This window comes from Pipistrellus hanaki (assembly GCF_964339955.1).
Source record: "Pipistrellus hanaki genome assembly, chromosome: 18".
In the NCBI taxonomy this organism is placed as follows: domain Eukaryota; kingdom Metazoa; phylum Chordata; class Mammalia; order Chiroptera; family Vespertilionidae; genus Pipistrellus; species Pipistrellus hanaki.
In genome coordinates, this window is record NC_140520.1 from 20,036,226 (window position 1) to 20,052,819 (window position 16,594).

Consider the following 16,594-nt stretch of genomic DNA (forward strand, 5'->3'; position numbering starts at 1 on the left):
GGAGAGAGCTATAGGAGTAGAGCTCTAGCCCAGAGCAGAGACTTGCAGGCTCTCGAGGAGGCTGCTGGGAGCAAAGATTTGCAAAGGCTTCTGGATGGCCTGAAGTGAAGCCATGGGAAGGAAGGCCTATTCTTGCATGAATCTTCGAGCAACAGGCCTCTAGTAGATTATAAGACCTTTATTATTTTGCATACCAATAAAAAGCACTGCCAATTAAGTTGTGCTTTCTTACCATTTGTAATTTTTATTTTGTGCTTAATGGAAGGGCTCTTTCAATCTTACATAGATATAGAGATTTTATGAAGGCTATTTTTTGTTTTATAAATCTTTATTTTTATAGAATTGGAAACATAGTTCAAAATAAGACACTAACCTTTACCCAGATTCACCAATTGTTTACATTGTGCCTTATACACTTTATCATTATCTATCCTTCTCTGCGTATCTCTGTAAGTATAGTTTTTCTGAACCATTTTAGAGTAAGCTGAAAACATCATGCCTTTTTATCACCTAACACATTTCAGATATATTTCTTATGGATGAGGACATTATCTTACATATTCATAGTATTTTCAAAATCAGGGAATTTAACATTGATGTGATAATCCAAATTCAGATTTATCTATTGTCCCTCTAATGGCTTTCATCACTATTTTTCCTGCTCTTTCAGTGCTTTTTCTTGCCACTTTTCTTTAAAAAAAAAATTTTTTTTTTATTGTTTGCTGAGAGGAAGGAAGAGGGAGAGATAGAAAGAAACATCAGTGATGATAGAGAATCATTGATTGGCTTCCTCCTGCACCTTACCTACTGGGGATCAAGCCCACAATGTGGAAATGTGCCCTGACCAGGTATCTAATAGTGACTTCCTGGTTCATAGGTCAACACTCAACCACTGAACCACACCGGCCAGGCTGTCATTTTCCTTTAGACAACTGTAATCCAAAAGAGTTCTTTGTGTGTCTTGATCTTGATATTTAGGAGAGCACAGACCAGCTATTCTGTAGAATGTCCCTCAATTTTGGCTTGTCTAGTGTGTAGTCATAATTAGATTCAGGTTTTGTATTTTGGCAGAAATAATATAAAAGTGATATTGTGACCTCAGTGCATCATATAAAGAGGTTCAATGATTAGACACAGATTTTAAAAAATAAGTTATAATTTCGTATATAAATATAACAGAAAATGTAAGTGAAATAAATTAATCAAGATGTTTCTAAAACTTAGTTCATATTCAGGGTGATTAAATCCTAAAACGTTTTTACTGGCAAGACCATAATAAATGCTAATTAACTTATCTTCTGCCAGATGCACAAACTGCTACATACATTGAAGAAGGAGCAGACCATTTACAATACAGTGTTTCATGAACTTATTCGACAAGTCACTGTGGACTGTGCAGATAGAGGAGAACTACTGTCCAAAATCAGGTGAGAGCTGTTATTGGAGGATTCCAGTTTCTATTCCAGAATGTAACAGAATTCTGTTTTTATCTCTGCATCTGAGAAAATCACAAAAGTACACTTCTCTGTCCTATTGGTAAGAAGGAGCCTAATTACATTTTTATTGTATTTTCTATAATAAAAATATAATAGTTGAGAACTTCCTTAAGATGATTGCTGTTGAGATGTTTGACATCATGTTCTTCTGTGATTGGGAGTGAACTGCTATGTGAAATGGTGGGAAAAGTCTAGATTCTGAAGATAGACTAATCTGGTTTCAAAATATCAGCTGTTTGTGATCTAGGCAAAAGTCTGAGCCTTATATTTCTCATCTGTAAATGGAGATAATAGCTACTGTGAAAATTTTCATTTGTTTATTTGATCATTACTCAGTCAGTAATATTTATTGATTACCTGCTCTGTTAAGCATTAAGATGTTTTATAGGATTGTGGTGAGTTTTAAATGAAAGCACAGAATTAGGTACCCAATAAATATAATTATTATAGATGATGATAATAAATACTATAATAATAATAATAATAATAATAATAGTAGTAGTATTTATTATCATAATCTGTACATCATCCTCATGACACTGGTACTTTCCAAAAGCCGAAAAAAAAACCAAACTGAAAATCCAGTAAAAGTAAAGCACTGGGTTCTGTAGTTTACTTGCTATAGAGTCATATCTGTTTCTCCCGAATGGGCATTAATAATATGAAATTGCCCTTTTTGTCCACTGTGATTTATGGAAGCTGACCTCCCCTGTCTGACAGTGCTGAGACACTAGGAGCAAGGCCATTAATAAGAGACGGTCAAGATTAGATATGAAGGGGCAAGTTGTTGGAACATCATCAAGAACTGGAGGACGGCAAATTAGAATGAGGATAGGAACAACTGAAGTCTGAGGTGTCAACCTAAGAACAAAGCCAGGAGGGATAGGTGAGGAATCCTGGCAAAGGAACTACATGACCGACAGTGTATCCAAACCTTCCCCTTCTGATGAGTTGGTGTAAGCCGGAATCTTCTAGCTGACTTTAGGCATTAGCTTCCAGAGGCCAAAATAGGGTGGGGTTCTATCCCAGAAGTCTAAACAGAAAGAGACAGGCAGGCAAGCCAAAGCCCTTTTAAAAAAAGTTGAGTCAGACACTGGGGAGACAAAAATACTAACTCTAAAGTTCCAGAGATGGGATCAGAATAGGTCTTCAAAGCCAAGGATTTAGAATGGGGTAAAGTTGGAGTTAAGAATACAAAGTAGGTGAGAATAGGCAATGAGGTCTCGAGGTGATTGCTGCAAACATTCATGATGTGTGGTGGAAAGGTGAAACATTCCGCAGGTCCAGAATAATCTAGTGGCCAGCATTTCGTTTTGGTAGGAGCTCTTTTGAAGGCCTAGGGGCAACCTTCAATCAGACAGTCTTTTGTTGTCCTGAGCCCAGTATTTTGGAGCAGCGGTCACCAACCTTTCGGACCTCACGGACTGCCGGTGGGCGCCCACTGTCTTAGAGAGCTTTCCCTGCTTCACAAGTTTGTTGTAAGGATCCATTAGAAGTCCCCAGGAAATGGTAACACCGTGCATGCCCTGGAAATCATGCCTGGCATCAGCCTCGAACCTCCTCTCTCTGTATGTTACTGCAGCTTTGTGTTCTGTCTCATTGAGCGCTGTCTAGTCAGCTAGAGTGTGTCTCTGCTTTTCAGGAACCTGCCTCTGAGGCCTGTTGCTGCAGAAGGAGGATTTCATATGAAAATAGCATTTTAGAATAACTGTTTTTCATCATAATTTACATTTCTTTTTATAAGAAATTGTCCTATCTTTTCCCAAAGTGGTTGTACCATTGTATATACTTCCACTGATAATGTAGGAGTGTTCTGGTTACTCCATATTTTTGCTCACATTTGGTTTTGCAAGTCTTTCTATTTTTAGCAATTCTGGTGGGTGTCTATGTTATTATGGTTTTAGCTTGCATTTCCCTGCCAACTGATTAGGTTGAGCACTTATTCATGAGCTTATTGAGGATGTGTTTTTTTGTGTGTGAAATGTTTAAAATTTTGGGATCTCAGGGTTAGGATAAATACTTCAGTCACTTTTAATATAAACAAAGACTGCTCAGTTAATGGTATTTGTAATTTATCATCTGTAATCATTTTCAAATATTTTGTTTGGTTTTATTCAGAAACAAAAGAAACAACTTTGTATTTAAGGTTTTTGGTGTTTGTTTGTTTTCATCTTTACATTGATGGGGATTTTTTCCATTGATTTTTAAAAATATATATTTTATTGATTTTTTACACAGAGGAAGGGAGAGGGATAGATAGCTAGAAATATCGATGAGAGAGAATCATCGACCAGCTGCCTCCTGCACATCCCCTACTAGGGATGTGCCCATAACCAATGTACATGCCCTTGACCAGAATCGAACCCGGGACCTTCCAGTCTGCAGGCTGATGCTCTATCCATTGAGCCAAACCGGTTTCGGCTCCATTGATTTTTTTTTTTTTTTAAGAGAGAGTGGGAGGGAGGAAGTCGGGGAAAGAGAGAGAAAGAGAAAAATCAAGGTGAGAGAAACACTTTGATTGTCTCCCACATGTGCCCCAACCAGGGGCTGGGGTTTGAACCTATAAACAAGGTTACCTGCCGTTGGTACATGCCCTTGACCAGGAATCAAACCAGAGACCCTTCGGTCTGTGGGCTGACACTCTAACCACTGAGCAAACTGGCAAGGGCAGGTCTTTTTTTTTCTTTTTAAATAGTGGTTTTTAATTTTGGTCAGTTTGAGGAAAGTGGTTTTATTCACGAATTTCCTACTTATAAAAATCACACTATATTCAAGGCACTCTGTTAGATGTTATAAATATGTAGGACATGGTTCACATTCTGATAGAGTTTATACTTTAAAACAAGGGAAAGAAAGATGTTCCATTTTGTTTGCATTTCTGATGTTCCAATTATGACTGGTTAAAATTCTTCAAAGTTCATGTATGAGTATAGTAGGAATACACAGCATAAATCTCTTTCTTTTTCTGTATTTGTGTCTGTTCAGTGTTTCTCTAACACTACTTTCTCATTCTGAGTCTCATTCATAATGGTTTATTTATATAAGTATTTTCTCTCCTTTTTCCTTTTCTGCATGATGTCTTGGTTTCCTTCTTTATCATGCAGAGAACGGTATGTACAAATGCTTGACCAAATTGCCCGGCAGATGATTGACTTCTATAAGGACTTGGTAACTCAGCGACTGATGGATCAGCGCATTTTGCAAGAATTGTACAATTTTAAGAATGTTATTGAGGAACTGACCAGGTAAAAACTGATTATCTTAAACACAAAAGTCAAAGCCATGTCTCTAAAGTGAGTCAAGAATACTCAGGGAAAGTAGAATGGTTAAAGGTGAGGACTCTTGTTTTCTTTTCATGTTTAGCAAGAGAACAGAAAGGGCTGGATATAGATGTAGATGTAGATATAGATATATAGGCATGGGTTACACAGGTGAACACAAAACTGGGGCTTTGTGTATATTCAGTAGGGAAAAGATCTGGTTCTTCCATCTAAGATAGAGATTTTTTAAAAATCAGGTTTACAGAGCAGTGCCTTGATTATGGATGTTAAGGTTCAAATGCCAAAGAGAATAAGCATTATATAGCAATCAAGGTCAGTGATAAACTCATAGCAAGGTAATTAGTGGCAAGAATGAAGAGGGTAGGATAGGCAGGTCAGAGGGTAGGACAGAGCAGCCTGGAGGCCTTGCCTGTCAGCACCTACCTTCACTCCATTCTAGAGGATACCCCCACATTTTATTTCTGCCTTTTCTAACCAGCCTGAGTCCACTGACAAACCTGGCAAGATTCCATCCAGATGTGCACTAGGTTTATTGATTTGGTTTGTAAAGTAAAAAAGCTAGGAAGAGATGTACAGTGATAACTGCGAAGATTCTTGAGTACAAACCTGATTTTCCTGGGTAGAAAGTTTTTGGAAATCTTTAACTATGATTATAAAAGTTCTTTGCTTTATTTTAAGGGAGCTGTGTTTGGTTCGGGCACATGATATGAAGTTAACAAAGGATGCAGAGAAGACCCACCAGGATTTGACACAAGCTCTTTTAGATGCTGAAAAGAATGCCAAGTGAGTTACCAAATGTTTGTCATTATGTCATACTTGTTTCACACTTTATTTCAAAATTTTATAGAAACATTTGAAAGTTTTTTTTAAATTACAACAGTGTAAAGTTCATTGCATATACTAACTCCTCCGGGCACTGTTGCAATGCACATCTTGTAAGATGTCTAATGTCTTCTTGAGTGATAGTCTAGGGATGTATACCTAGAAGTGGAGTTACTGCATCATATAATATGCACAGCCTTCTCTTGCTAGATGTTGCCAAATATTCCACAAAGTAGTTGCACCCGTATATATCCACTCATCAGTATGGGAGAGTTACCTTTTGCCCATATCTTGTTAATTGGATAGGTATGAAAAGATACCTGGTTTTTGTTTGCATTTTTGTAATGAATAGTGAGAGTCTAGTTTTTGGGGGGAGGATTTTAGTGATTCTACTATAGTCTTTTAAAAAATTATTATTAATATATTTTTATTTTTATTTTTTATGGAGAGGAAGGGAGAGAGTTAGAGAGTTAGAAACATCGATGAGAGAGAAACATTGATCAGCTGCCTCCTGCACACCTCCCACTGGGAATGTGCCCGCAATCAAGGTACATGCCCTTGACCGGAATCGAACCTGAGACCTTTCAGACCGCAGACTTTCTCTCCACTGAGCCCAACTGGTTAGGGCTCTACTATGGTCTTAATGTTTTATTCTCTATTTGTGGTGAGCAATTTTTTTTTTTTTCTGTAAAGGGTCAAATGGTGAGATATGGTTTCTGATGCAATTAATCAATTTTGAAAGCAGCCAGGGTTCAAAGCTTTGCTGGCTTTTAACTCATGTAGCAAAGTTGATATTTCTTAGGAGGATGTGTCTTAAAAGGTTTATCAAATGCTTCTATTCATTTTACTACTTCTGTGTTTGTATTTAATCTCAGAAGGGCTTTTAGTTCTAAGAGAAGCTCCAGTGTAGGTTAGAAGGAAAAGGTATGTTCTGGTAAACACAAAGGAAACATATTTAAGAAAAGGGTACTTAATTATACTTAGCTTTTGGTTGGTTGGTAGAGAATTTCTTTTCATGGCAAGTGAATTTGTTCAAATCTTATACTAATTACATGTAATTTTAGTCTGCAGGCTGATGCTCAATCCACTGAGCCAAACTGGTCTCTACATGTAATTTTAAAATGTAATGTCTCACAACGGTTGGGCTTAATGCGTTTAGTAAAGAATCCCAAGTCTGTGAGAAATACAAACTTAACTAAAATTACTGTATTATTGCTACTTGTTTTCTAAAATTTTTATTAGATATAGTGTTACGTTCTTGGAATACCGTGTTGTGAAAATTCTACTAGAAGAATATATTGAAAAATATTTAGAGCAGAGAACAGTATATTGAACTTTTTACTTTAACTTTTCTTTTTCTTTTAAAAAAATATATTTTAGCCGAAACCGGTTTGCCTCAATGGATAGAGCGTCAGCTTGGGGACTGAAAGGTCCCGGGTTTGATTCCGGTCAAGGGCATGTACGTTGGTTGCGGGCATATCCCCAGTAGGGGGTGTGCAAGAGGCAGCTGATCGATGACTATCATCGATGTTTCTAATTCTCTATCTCTCTCCCTTCCTCTCTGTACAAAATCAAGAAAATATATTTTAAAAATATATATATTGATATATTTTATTGACTTTTTACATAGAGGAAGGGTAAGGTAGCTGATGGATGTTTCTCTCATCGAAGTTTCTAACTCTCTAATAGAGAAACATCCATCAGCTGCCTCTTGCACTACCCCTACTGGGGATGTGCCCACAACCAAGGTACATGCCTTTGACCGGAATTGAATCTGGGACCCTTCAGTCTGCAGGCCAATGCTCTGTCCACTGAGCCAAACCGGATAGAGCTTTACTTTAACTTTTGTGAGATTTTTAAACGAACTATGAATATTTTTCTTATATTTCTATTATCAAAATATCCAGCAATTATACTATAATTACCTTATGATCAGTTTTAAAGGGACAACTTGCTTTAAAAAAAAAAAGTTCTTCTTTTTAAAAATGTCCTTTATAGCTGTTTCTTAATTTTTCTTTTAGAATTGTGGAAGATTACCATGACTTATATATGTTACAAAGAGGAAGGATGGAGAATGATATTAAACAATTAATGACAGAAAGAGATATCTGGAGCACAGCCACATATAAATTGGCCCTAAAGGTTGGTTCATCAGGAATCATAACTTGAACTTCTTTTTTTGTTTGAATAAAATTTCATTTTACAAATTTTAATTGTACCAAAAGTTCAAAAATGATGGGGTGGGAGACAAGAGAAGCAGGGCAAAGGGATAAAAACGGGGAACATTTATAATACTCTCAACAATAAAAATACATTTAAAAAAAGTAGAGTCAAATGAAAACATGAATATGCATATTTAATTGATGAGTATGGTAGATATAATGAATCTTGGAAAGGGTAAGTTATATTTTTTTGTTTGTTTCCTTACTCTTAGGTGCGTGGTTATTGCTCACTTAAAGGGTTCTTTTTTTTTTCTTTTTTTTTTTCTCACCAGAATCTTTGAAGTATGAGCAAGAATCTTCTATTTTTCTAAAGTGTTAAGTGTGTGCTGTTAAGTTGCTTATTCTCACATATGGGACTTAGAAAATTAATAGCAAATTATGATCTGGAACAGTTTCAGATTTTTGTCCCATTTCCCTCCAGAATAGTCAGAACTCATCCAGGACACAATGTTCTATCCTGATACAGAATTTAAAAGGGACATTGTCATGCCCAGAGGAAATAGTCATGACAGTAAATATAAGAAACAAATCCGGGAGCTAGGCATATTCATTAGGAAAAATAAAGAAGACAAGTGAGTTCCCTCACTCTAGAAGTATTTAATCAGTAGAGAATTGACTGCTGGCAGAGGGTTCTCTAAAAGAATGCCTCGAATTGATGAGGCTTTGTGTTAGATCACCCCTAAAGTTCCAACAGGACATGACAGCTAGCATGTCAACTCCCTGAAAATAAGGACTTTATTTCTTTTGTTTACAGCTATATGCACAGTGTCTAGAACAGTCATTCATTGAATGACTATATACTGGTAATTGATTCAGTATATCAGTGGTTCTCAAAGTACGACCCCTTCGGGGTCTGTGAGATCTTTTCATGAGGTCAAATTTTTTTCTTTTCATCTTTTCTTCTTTCTTCTTTCTTTCTTTCTTTCTTTCTTTCTTTTAAAACTACTTTCATCTTAATGCTAGAATGTTATTTGCCTCACTGTCATTCTCACATGAGTGTAGTGGATTTTTTTGAAATTACACGATATGAAATATTGCAACAGATTGAATGCAGAAGCAAATTATGAAATTTAGCTCTGTTCTATTAAAGAGATTTTTTAAAATGTGAAAGTGGTGATCTTTTCTCCAAATTTTTTTGTTTTGGAAAATAAAAATTTTTTCATAAAAATGTTATTTATGTTAATGTATGTTAATTTATTAATGTTATATTTAAGTAAATTAACAAATGGATTTTAAATATTTTCAGTTTTAACTAACAATATAATAAATATCAATAGATAAAATCACATATAGAAAAGCTCTTTGAAGATCTCAATAATTATTAAGAGTATGACTTTGTGTGTGTGTGTGTTTTAATATGTTTTTTATTGATTTCAAAGAGGAAGAGAGAGGGAGAAATAGAGACATGATGATAAGAGAAAAATCACTGATTGGCTGCCTCCTACACACCCCATACTGGGGATTGAGCCCACAACCTGGGCAATGTGCCCTTGACCAGAATTAAATCCAGTACCCTTCACTCTGCAGGCCAACACTCTATCCACCGGGCCAAACCAGCTAGGGCTGTAACAGGTATTTGGTATCAAATTGTGTGAGAACTTCTGCTACCTACTCTATTCCAATTTGGCTCTAGTTTAGTAGTTTTAGAAAATATAAATTTGTGATTCAAATTAGTTCATGATTTATATAAGTCATAGTGATTGAGTTCATAGTTCAGTGTAAAATTGGTTTGAGTTTAATAAATTAAAGTGGTTTGTTAATGATTTAGGATTTTAATTTCAGTTCTTTTTTAATATAGGTAATTCAAAGAAATAGAGTCATATCAGCTAAAAACCTTTACCTCAATGAAAAAGCCTGGAATAAATATGCTAAGCATTTCATTATCATGATGTCAACGAAGGTAAACTTCAGTTCATGTAACTTATGGAAAAAGAGACTCCAACTATTGAGGGTTGAGACTATAAGCGGCTTTTGCTAAATTTATAGGTTAAATTTTAAATATAGTTTTACATTTGTGCTTTATTGTGGCAAGATGAAAAATCAAAGGAAAGGTGAATAAAAGTCTTCTAATCAAAGCAAGTTAAGCAGTTTATCTAAGTTAATAACACTGTAAATGTTACTTATAGTTACTCTATTTATTAGTTAAACTAAAAAAGTTGTAATGAGCTGTGTTTATTAAAATAGTAGTATTATTGATGCATTCTTTGCAATTTAATGGGGAAATTCAGTGAGCACACTAGGTTACAAAGGAGGAAAGTTGTTTCTAGAGTCAAACTATTTACCCTAGTCATTTCATTTAATTCTTTTGACAATCTATACTAATAAAAGGGTAATATACTGATTAGACTGGATAGACTAGATGTCTTCCAGATGTCCTTCTGGACAAAGCCACAGCAGCTGTGAGGGCTGAGGAGGGCCAGTAGTGGTAGCAGCAGCAGAGTGATGGGGTGGCGCCTTCCCCTACTTGACCGGGTCACCTCCTGCCGAGGGAGGCCAGACTGTGGTTTAGGCACGGGGAGCAGGCCTAAGCCATCAGTAGGATATCCTCTGAGGGCTCCCGGACTGTGAGAGGGGGCAGGCTGGGCTGAGGGACGTACCCCCCCCCCCTCCCGCAGCAGGACACAAAGTTTCGCCATCTGTGCTCCCCCACCAGCTAAGGGTCAACATCTTTATTTAGGCCTATTATAATTGATAAGAAAATTAATCTCAAATAGATTAAATAACAATCCCCCAGGTTCCACAGCCAGTTAAATGTCTCAGATTCACATTTCGTTCTGTTTGGCTTTGAATTTCTGTTCTTTCCAGTGCACTACTACACTACCTTCCACAAAAGTTTCATGGGAAAATTGGGCTCTTGTTGCAAAGGAAAAAACATTTGCCTCTAATACTTGTTCCACATAAAATCTACCACTGAAGGGACTGTATAGTAGTGTCACTGATGATATTTTGAAGGAGGAATACCTTTTTAATTTTGAAATCCATTTTCTATGGATGTCTCTGGTATTATAATATTGATAATGGCTTGGTATATGCTAATAACTTTGTTATATTAATAAATGAAAAAGTGGTTTGATTCCATGCATTTTATCTAGGACACTTCGGATCTTGCATTGTTGCAGAAGTTGACACAGAAATGGAAAAACGCAGTGAATAAATTTAAACAGGAAGTGGAAGAAAGCGAAGAATGTACAAAGCAGGAATTGCTCGTGATTAACAAAGGCCTTATCAAATGGCAGAAGTTCTTCAAAACTAATAAGTGAGCCTCCAAGAATCTTGTGTTTCTGATTATACTGTGTCATGTCTGATAACTCAGTTCAATTCTTCCTCTCACTCTTTTCTCTCTTTTACCTTGTAATTACTCTACCATTGATTTTGGTAATGTACCAGCAATCCTTATGAGGACACAGTTCTGGAAGTTTGAATGATCTAATGCAGTGGTCGGCAAACTGCGGCTCGCGAGCCACATGCGGCTCTTTGGCCTCTTGAGTGTGGCTCTTCCACAAATACCACATGCAGGCACATATGTACAGTGCGATTGAAACTTTGTGGCCCATGTGCAGAAGTCGGTTTTCGGCTCTCAAAAGAAATTTCAATTATTGTATTGTTGATATTTGGCTCTGTTAACTAATGAGTTTGCCGACTACTAGTCTAATGGTTTCAAGTGCTAATCATCTTGGTAGTCCATCCTGATCCCTCTGTCCATCTGCTGCTACTTCTGTTTCAAGTCCAACTCTTTCTTTTCTTTCCTCTTAACTATTGGCAAACTTGGATACTATCTAGATCTATTTGCAAATTCTTTAGCATAGCACAAATCAGGTGCAGAGAAATGGAATCCATGGGTGGCAGTTCTAAGGAAATTGATTTTGATTGGCTCTTATCTATACTAATAAACATGCAAATTAACCATCACTCCACTATGCCAAGCCACACCCACCAGCCAATCAGGAGCAAGTATACAAATTAACCCAACCAAGATGGCAGCCGGCCACAGAGCTGGAGCAAGGAGGAGGCTTGGATTGCCTCAGCAATGGAGGAAGCCAAGCTTTTTCCCTGCCTTGGCCAGCCCTAGCCTCCACTCAAGGCTACAAAGTTTCAATTATAGAAGATAAATAAATTCTAGATACTTGCTTCTAGCCGGTCCTGGCCTCCGCTCAAGGAGGTGCTGAAAAAAAAGAAAAAGAAAAAAGGATGGGCTGGTACCTTGGGTCGCCAGGGGGTGATCAGGCCAGGATGGGATAGCAGGGGCCATTGATAGTAAGCAGACTAGCAGGGGGACCAGTTAGGGTGAGCAGGTCGTCAGTGGGGGTCAGTTATAGATGATCAGGACAGCAGGGGAGGGGGGTGGTTTGGAGTGAGCAGGCCAGCAGGGAGACAGTTGGGGATGAGAGGCCAGGGGGGGCGGGCAGTTGCGGGTGATCAGGCTAGCGGGGGGCATTTGGGGGTGAGCAGGCCAGCAGAGAGAGTGGTTAGTGGCAATCAGGCAGGTAGGCAGGCAGGTGAGCAGCTGGAGCCAGCAGTCCCAGATTGTGAAAGGGATGTTTGACTGCCTGTTTAGGCCCAATCCCTGTAAACCAGCAGTAGGACATCCTTTGACAGGTCCCAGATTGGAGAGGGTGCAGGCTGGGATGAGGAACACACACCCCCGCCCCTGCACAAAATTTGTGCACCAGGCCTCTAGTATTATATAACAATTAGAAAAATCTGACAGTGGAAGAGGCTGTCTATCAAGTAGTTAAGTCTAGGCCTGGAATCTATACTTTGAATGTAGGTTAGACTCCACACCTTTAAGTATCATTGCATTTCAAATTGAGAATGGTGGTTTCAGTTTTTTCATATCCTCTGTTAGTAGATTTGGAAGTTCTGGAAGTTGAAGCTGGTATATATCCAGGCTAAGGCTAGTTGCTGCTGCCATTCCCATTTGTTGACCCTTAGCTGGGAGGGGAACACAGATGGCAGTGGTTCTCTTCTCCCTTTCTCTCATTTAACTTCTTTATTGACAGCTTTCTTCCCTTGAGACTTTAGAGATATGACAGGAAACTTTCCTACCAGAAGTTGGGGCACCTAACCTTAATTATTCATTAGGCTTCCTTTCTAATTACATGTTGTTTTGATAGCTGTGTCCAACAGGAATTATTCTTATGGTGATCTAATTTTGGATACAGAAGACCCAGAGATCACCTTTTTTTTTTTTTAATCCTCATCTGAGGATATTCTCCCATTGATTTTTAGAGAGAATGGAAGGGACGGGGAGAGACAGAAACATCAATATAAGAGAGACACATCGATTGATTGCCTCCTGCATGCCCCCCAACCAGGGCCAGGAATTGAGATGCAATCTAGGTATGTGTCCTTGATCAGAATCAAACCTGAGACCCTTCAATCCACAGGAAGCTCTATCCATTGAGCCAAATCAGCTAGGGCAAAATGATTTTTTTAATACTACTATGGCCTCTAACTCTGTTACTTGGTTATTCAGGCCTGAGTAGAATCTGAATTTATGTATCTATTTGAAAATTTAAAGATGAATGCCTATGGAAGGGGGGCTGAACCTGGAAGGCATGCTAGAAAATCATTAAGGAGAAGCCATAATATTGTCATGTGGTGTATGGATTCATGATTTTCTTTCTTTATACCATGTTCTGAGACCTGCTCTTTTTCTTTTTCCTTCTTTCAGACCACAAAACAGTTTATTCCTTGGTAAAGAAAATGTATTTGTATCAATTCTTCTAGACGTAAAAAACTGGCTAAAGGTAAGACTTGCCACTCCTCACCTCCAACTGAGTCACATCTCAATCTTTAAAATGCCATACTAGAGACACTTCTAATCCTCATAGCCAATTGGCTTGGAGATCAACGCTTCCCAGTGATACCAACAACAAGCAAGGCTTAACAACAAGACTGCACACACAGCCCACAAAGGGCTACACCAAGACTGTCTACCTAAGGTAACTGGGAGGCTGACTCACTGAACCATATAGGACACCTTAGCACACAAAGCCATCCTACCAACTCAGGGAAGCTGTGAAAATGCCGAGACAAGGAAACAGATCACAAACAAAAGAAATGGAGGACAGGAAGCAATTGGATATAGAGTTCAAAACCATGCTTATAAGGTTTTTCAAGAATCTCCTAGAAAAGGCAGATAAAATAAATAAGACCTATGAAAATATGAAAAGGGATCAACTAGAAATAATAAAGGATCAATTAGAAATGAATACATTCTCTGAAATAAAAAATATTATACAGAGTCCTAAAAACAGAATGGAAGATTGCAAGAATCAAGTCAAAGATTTGGAACAAAAGAGCCAGAGGACACTCCTCCACAGAAGCAAGAAGACAAGAGAATCCAGAAAGTTGAAGATAGTGTAAGAAACCTCTGGGACAACTTCAAACGAACCAACATCAGAATTATGGGGGTCCCAGAAGAAGAAAGAGAGAGCAAAATACCGAAAGAATACTGGAGGAAATAGTGATAGAAAACTTCCCCCACCTGGGGAAAGAAATAGATTTACGAGTCCAGGAAGTGCACAGAACCCCAAACAAAAGGAATCCAAAGAGGACCACACCAAGACACATCATAATTAAAATTCCAAGAGCAAAAGACAAAGAGAGACTATTAAAAGCAGCAAGAGAAAAGCAGGTAGTTACCTATAAAGGAGCACCCATACGATTGTCAGCTGATTTCTCAACAGAAACCATGCAGGCTAGACGGGAATGGCAAGAAATATTCAAGGTGATGAATATCAAGAACCTACAGCCAAAAATACTCTACCCAGCAAAGCTATCACTCAGAATGGAAGGCCAGATAAAGACCTTCACAAATAAAAAAAAAACAGCTAAAGGAGTTTGTCACCGCCAAACCAGAAGTATATGAATTGCTGAAAGGGGTTCTTTAGGAAGAGGAAGAATATATAGATAAAAATTATGATCAACAAATATATAACTATCAACAAGTGAAACTAAAAGCCAAGGGAATTTATAAAAAACCGATGAACAATATTAACTGGTAAATATAATAGAATCAGAGGTATGGAAGGGGAGTGGACTGATGATTCTTGGGGAAAAGGGGAGTGGGGGGTGCGGGAAGAGCCTGAACAAAAACTGTGCACCTATGGATAAGGACAATGGGGGGTGGGGAAAGGGCAGAGGGTGGGGTGGGAACCTGGTGGAGGGGAGCAATGGAGGGGGGGGGGGAATGAGGAACATTTGTAATAATATGAACAATATTTATTAAAAAATAAAATAAAATAAAATGCCATACTAAGTTTTGGGTAAGTCAAGGAAAACAGCAAGACTACTGAAGCTTTTAAAAATATGCTTAACTATTTTATTTTCAGTTATATTTTAGATTTTTGGGTCAAATAAGTTAAGCTTCCAGAAAAAAAGGCAGGGAGGAGATATCTGATTCTCCTATAGGTTTTTTTCTTTTTTTAAATTACAGTTCTGTAACTGTAAGATGTAACATTTGTGTCTCTCCTATACCTGGCTTTTGTCTTAAGGACAAATTGGACTTTTAAAATTAATAACACCATTTTAAAAATGTGGTAAAATATACATAAGCATAAAATTTACCAATTTAAGTGTACAGTTCAATGACATTAAGTACATTTACATTGTTGTGCAAACATCACCACCATCCATCTCTAAAACTTTTTTCATCTTCCCAAATTGAAACTTTACCTACCCATTAAACATTAACTGCCCATTTCTTCCTGCCCTAGTCCCTGGTAACCATCATTCTACTTTCTGTCTCTCTAAATTTGACTACTCTGGGCGCCTCATATAAGTGGAATTATTTAGATTTGGCCTTTGTGACTTTCATCCTTCCTTCAGCATAATATTCTTAATTTTATGCATGTCGTAGCATGTGTCAAATTTCCTTTCTATCCATGCTTAGCTCTTTGGTACTTAATTGCCTATCACCAAATTTTTACCCATATAGATTTAATATAATTATTTTCATCCTGGTAAATGATGGATAATCTTATAATATAGTAAATAAATTTAAATTTACTTTAATTTTGAAAATAAAATGTATGTCAGATGAAGAAATGGTATGAACAAACAATAATAGGATATTTAACTCCAAAATATCTAATTGGAATAAAGATCTGATTTGACTTTGGTGAAATCATTAGTTGGTAATGTGTTAATTTTATTACCTCCCTTTCACTCTCTAGACACTGAATGACAATAAAGAGAAGTTTACTGGGAGTTCTCTAGTGTCAAAACTTGATTCTCTCAAGATTATCAAATATTTACAGGGAAACTGGACAGATATTGGATTTGGGATGTTTCATCGCCATAGAAGTATGGAGGGGGCAATGCCACCAGAGTTCCAACTTATGGAGGAAATTATAAAAAACACAGACAAACTCTACAAAGAATTTAAATTAAGAATAACTGGGGATAATGGTAAGAAAAAAACCAATGATAATTAGATTGCTTAACATAAAGGAGTTTAATAACAATTATTTTCAATAAAATTAATAGTTAAAATAAAGATAGTACTTGAATAGTTTTAGAAATAAAGCAAAATAAACCCTTGAGCATCACTTTGTTGAGATGTCATTCTTATACAATACAGTTTACCTGTTTAAAGTGTACAGTTAGATTATTTTTAGTGTATTCACAGTCGTGTGCAACCATCACTATAGTCAGTTTTAGATAATTGGATGCTATATAATTCTCCTGTAGGTCTTTTTTTTTCTTCATTTTTTAAATTAAAGTTGACATGATATTATTTTAGTTTCAGGTATACTAAGTATGTTTT

General features: G+C 37.2%; 1 protein-coding gene across 1 annotated transcript in view; it reads left to right on the top strand.

The window, feature by feature from the left end:
* AXDND1 (axonemal dynein light chain domain containing 1) overlaps nucleotides 1-16,594 on the top strand; it is a 49,828-nt gene that overhangs the window by 13,070 nt on the left and 20,164 nt on the right. The window contains exons 9-16 of the mRNA XM_084865263.1: nucleotides 1,306-1,427; nucleotides 4,601-4,741; nucleotides 5,456-5,560; nucleotides 7,621-7,741; nucleotides 9,620-9,721; nucleotides 10,914-11,077; nucleotides 13,496-13,571; nucleotides 16,002-16,236. Of these exons, the coding sequence (XP_084721389.1) occupies nucleotides 1,306-1,427; nucleotides 4,601-4,741; nucleotides 5,456-5,560; nucleotides 7,621-7,741; nucleotides 9,620-9,721; nucleotides 10,914-11,077; nucleotides 13,496-13,571; nucleotides 16,002-16,236 (1,066 nt within the window). The remainder of the gene's footprint in view (nucleotides 1-1,305; nucleotides 1,428-4,600; nucleotides 4,742-5,455; nucleotides 5,561-7,620; nucleotides 7,742-9,619; nucleotides 9,722-10,913; nucleotides 11,078-13,495; nucleotides 13,572-16,001; nucleotides 16,237-16,594) is intronic.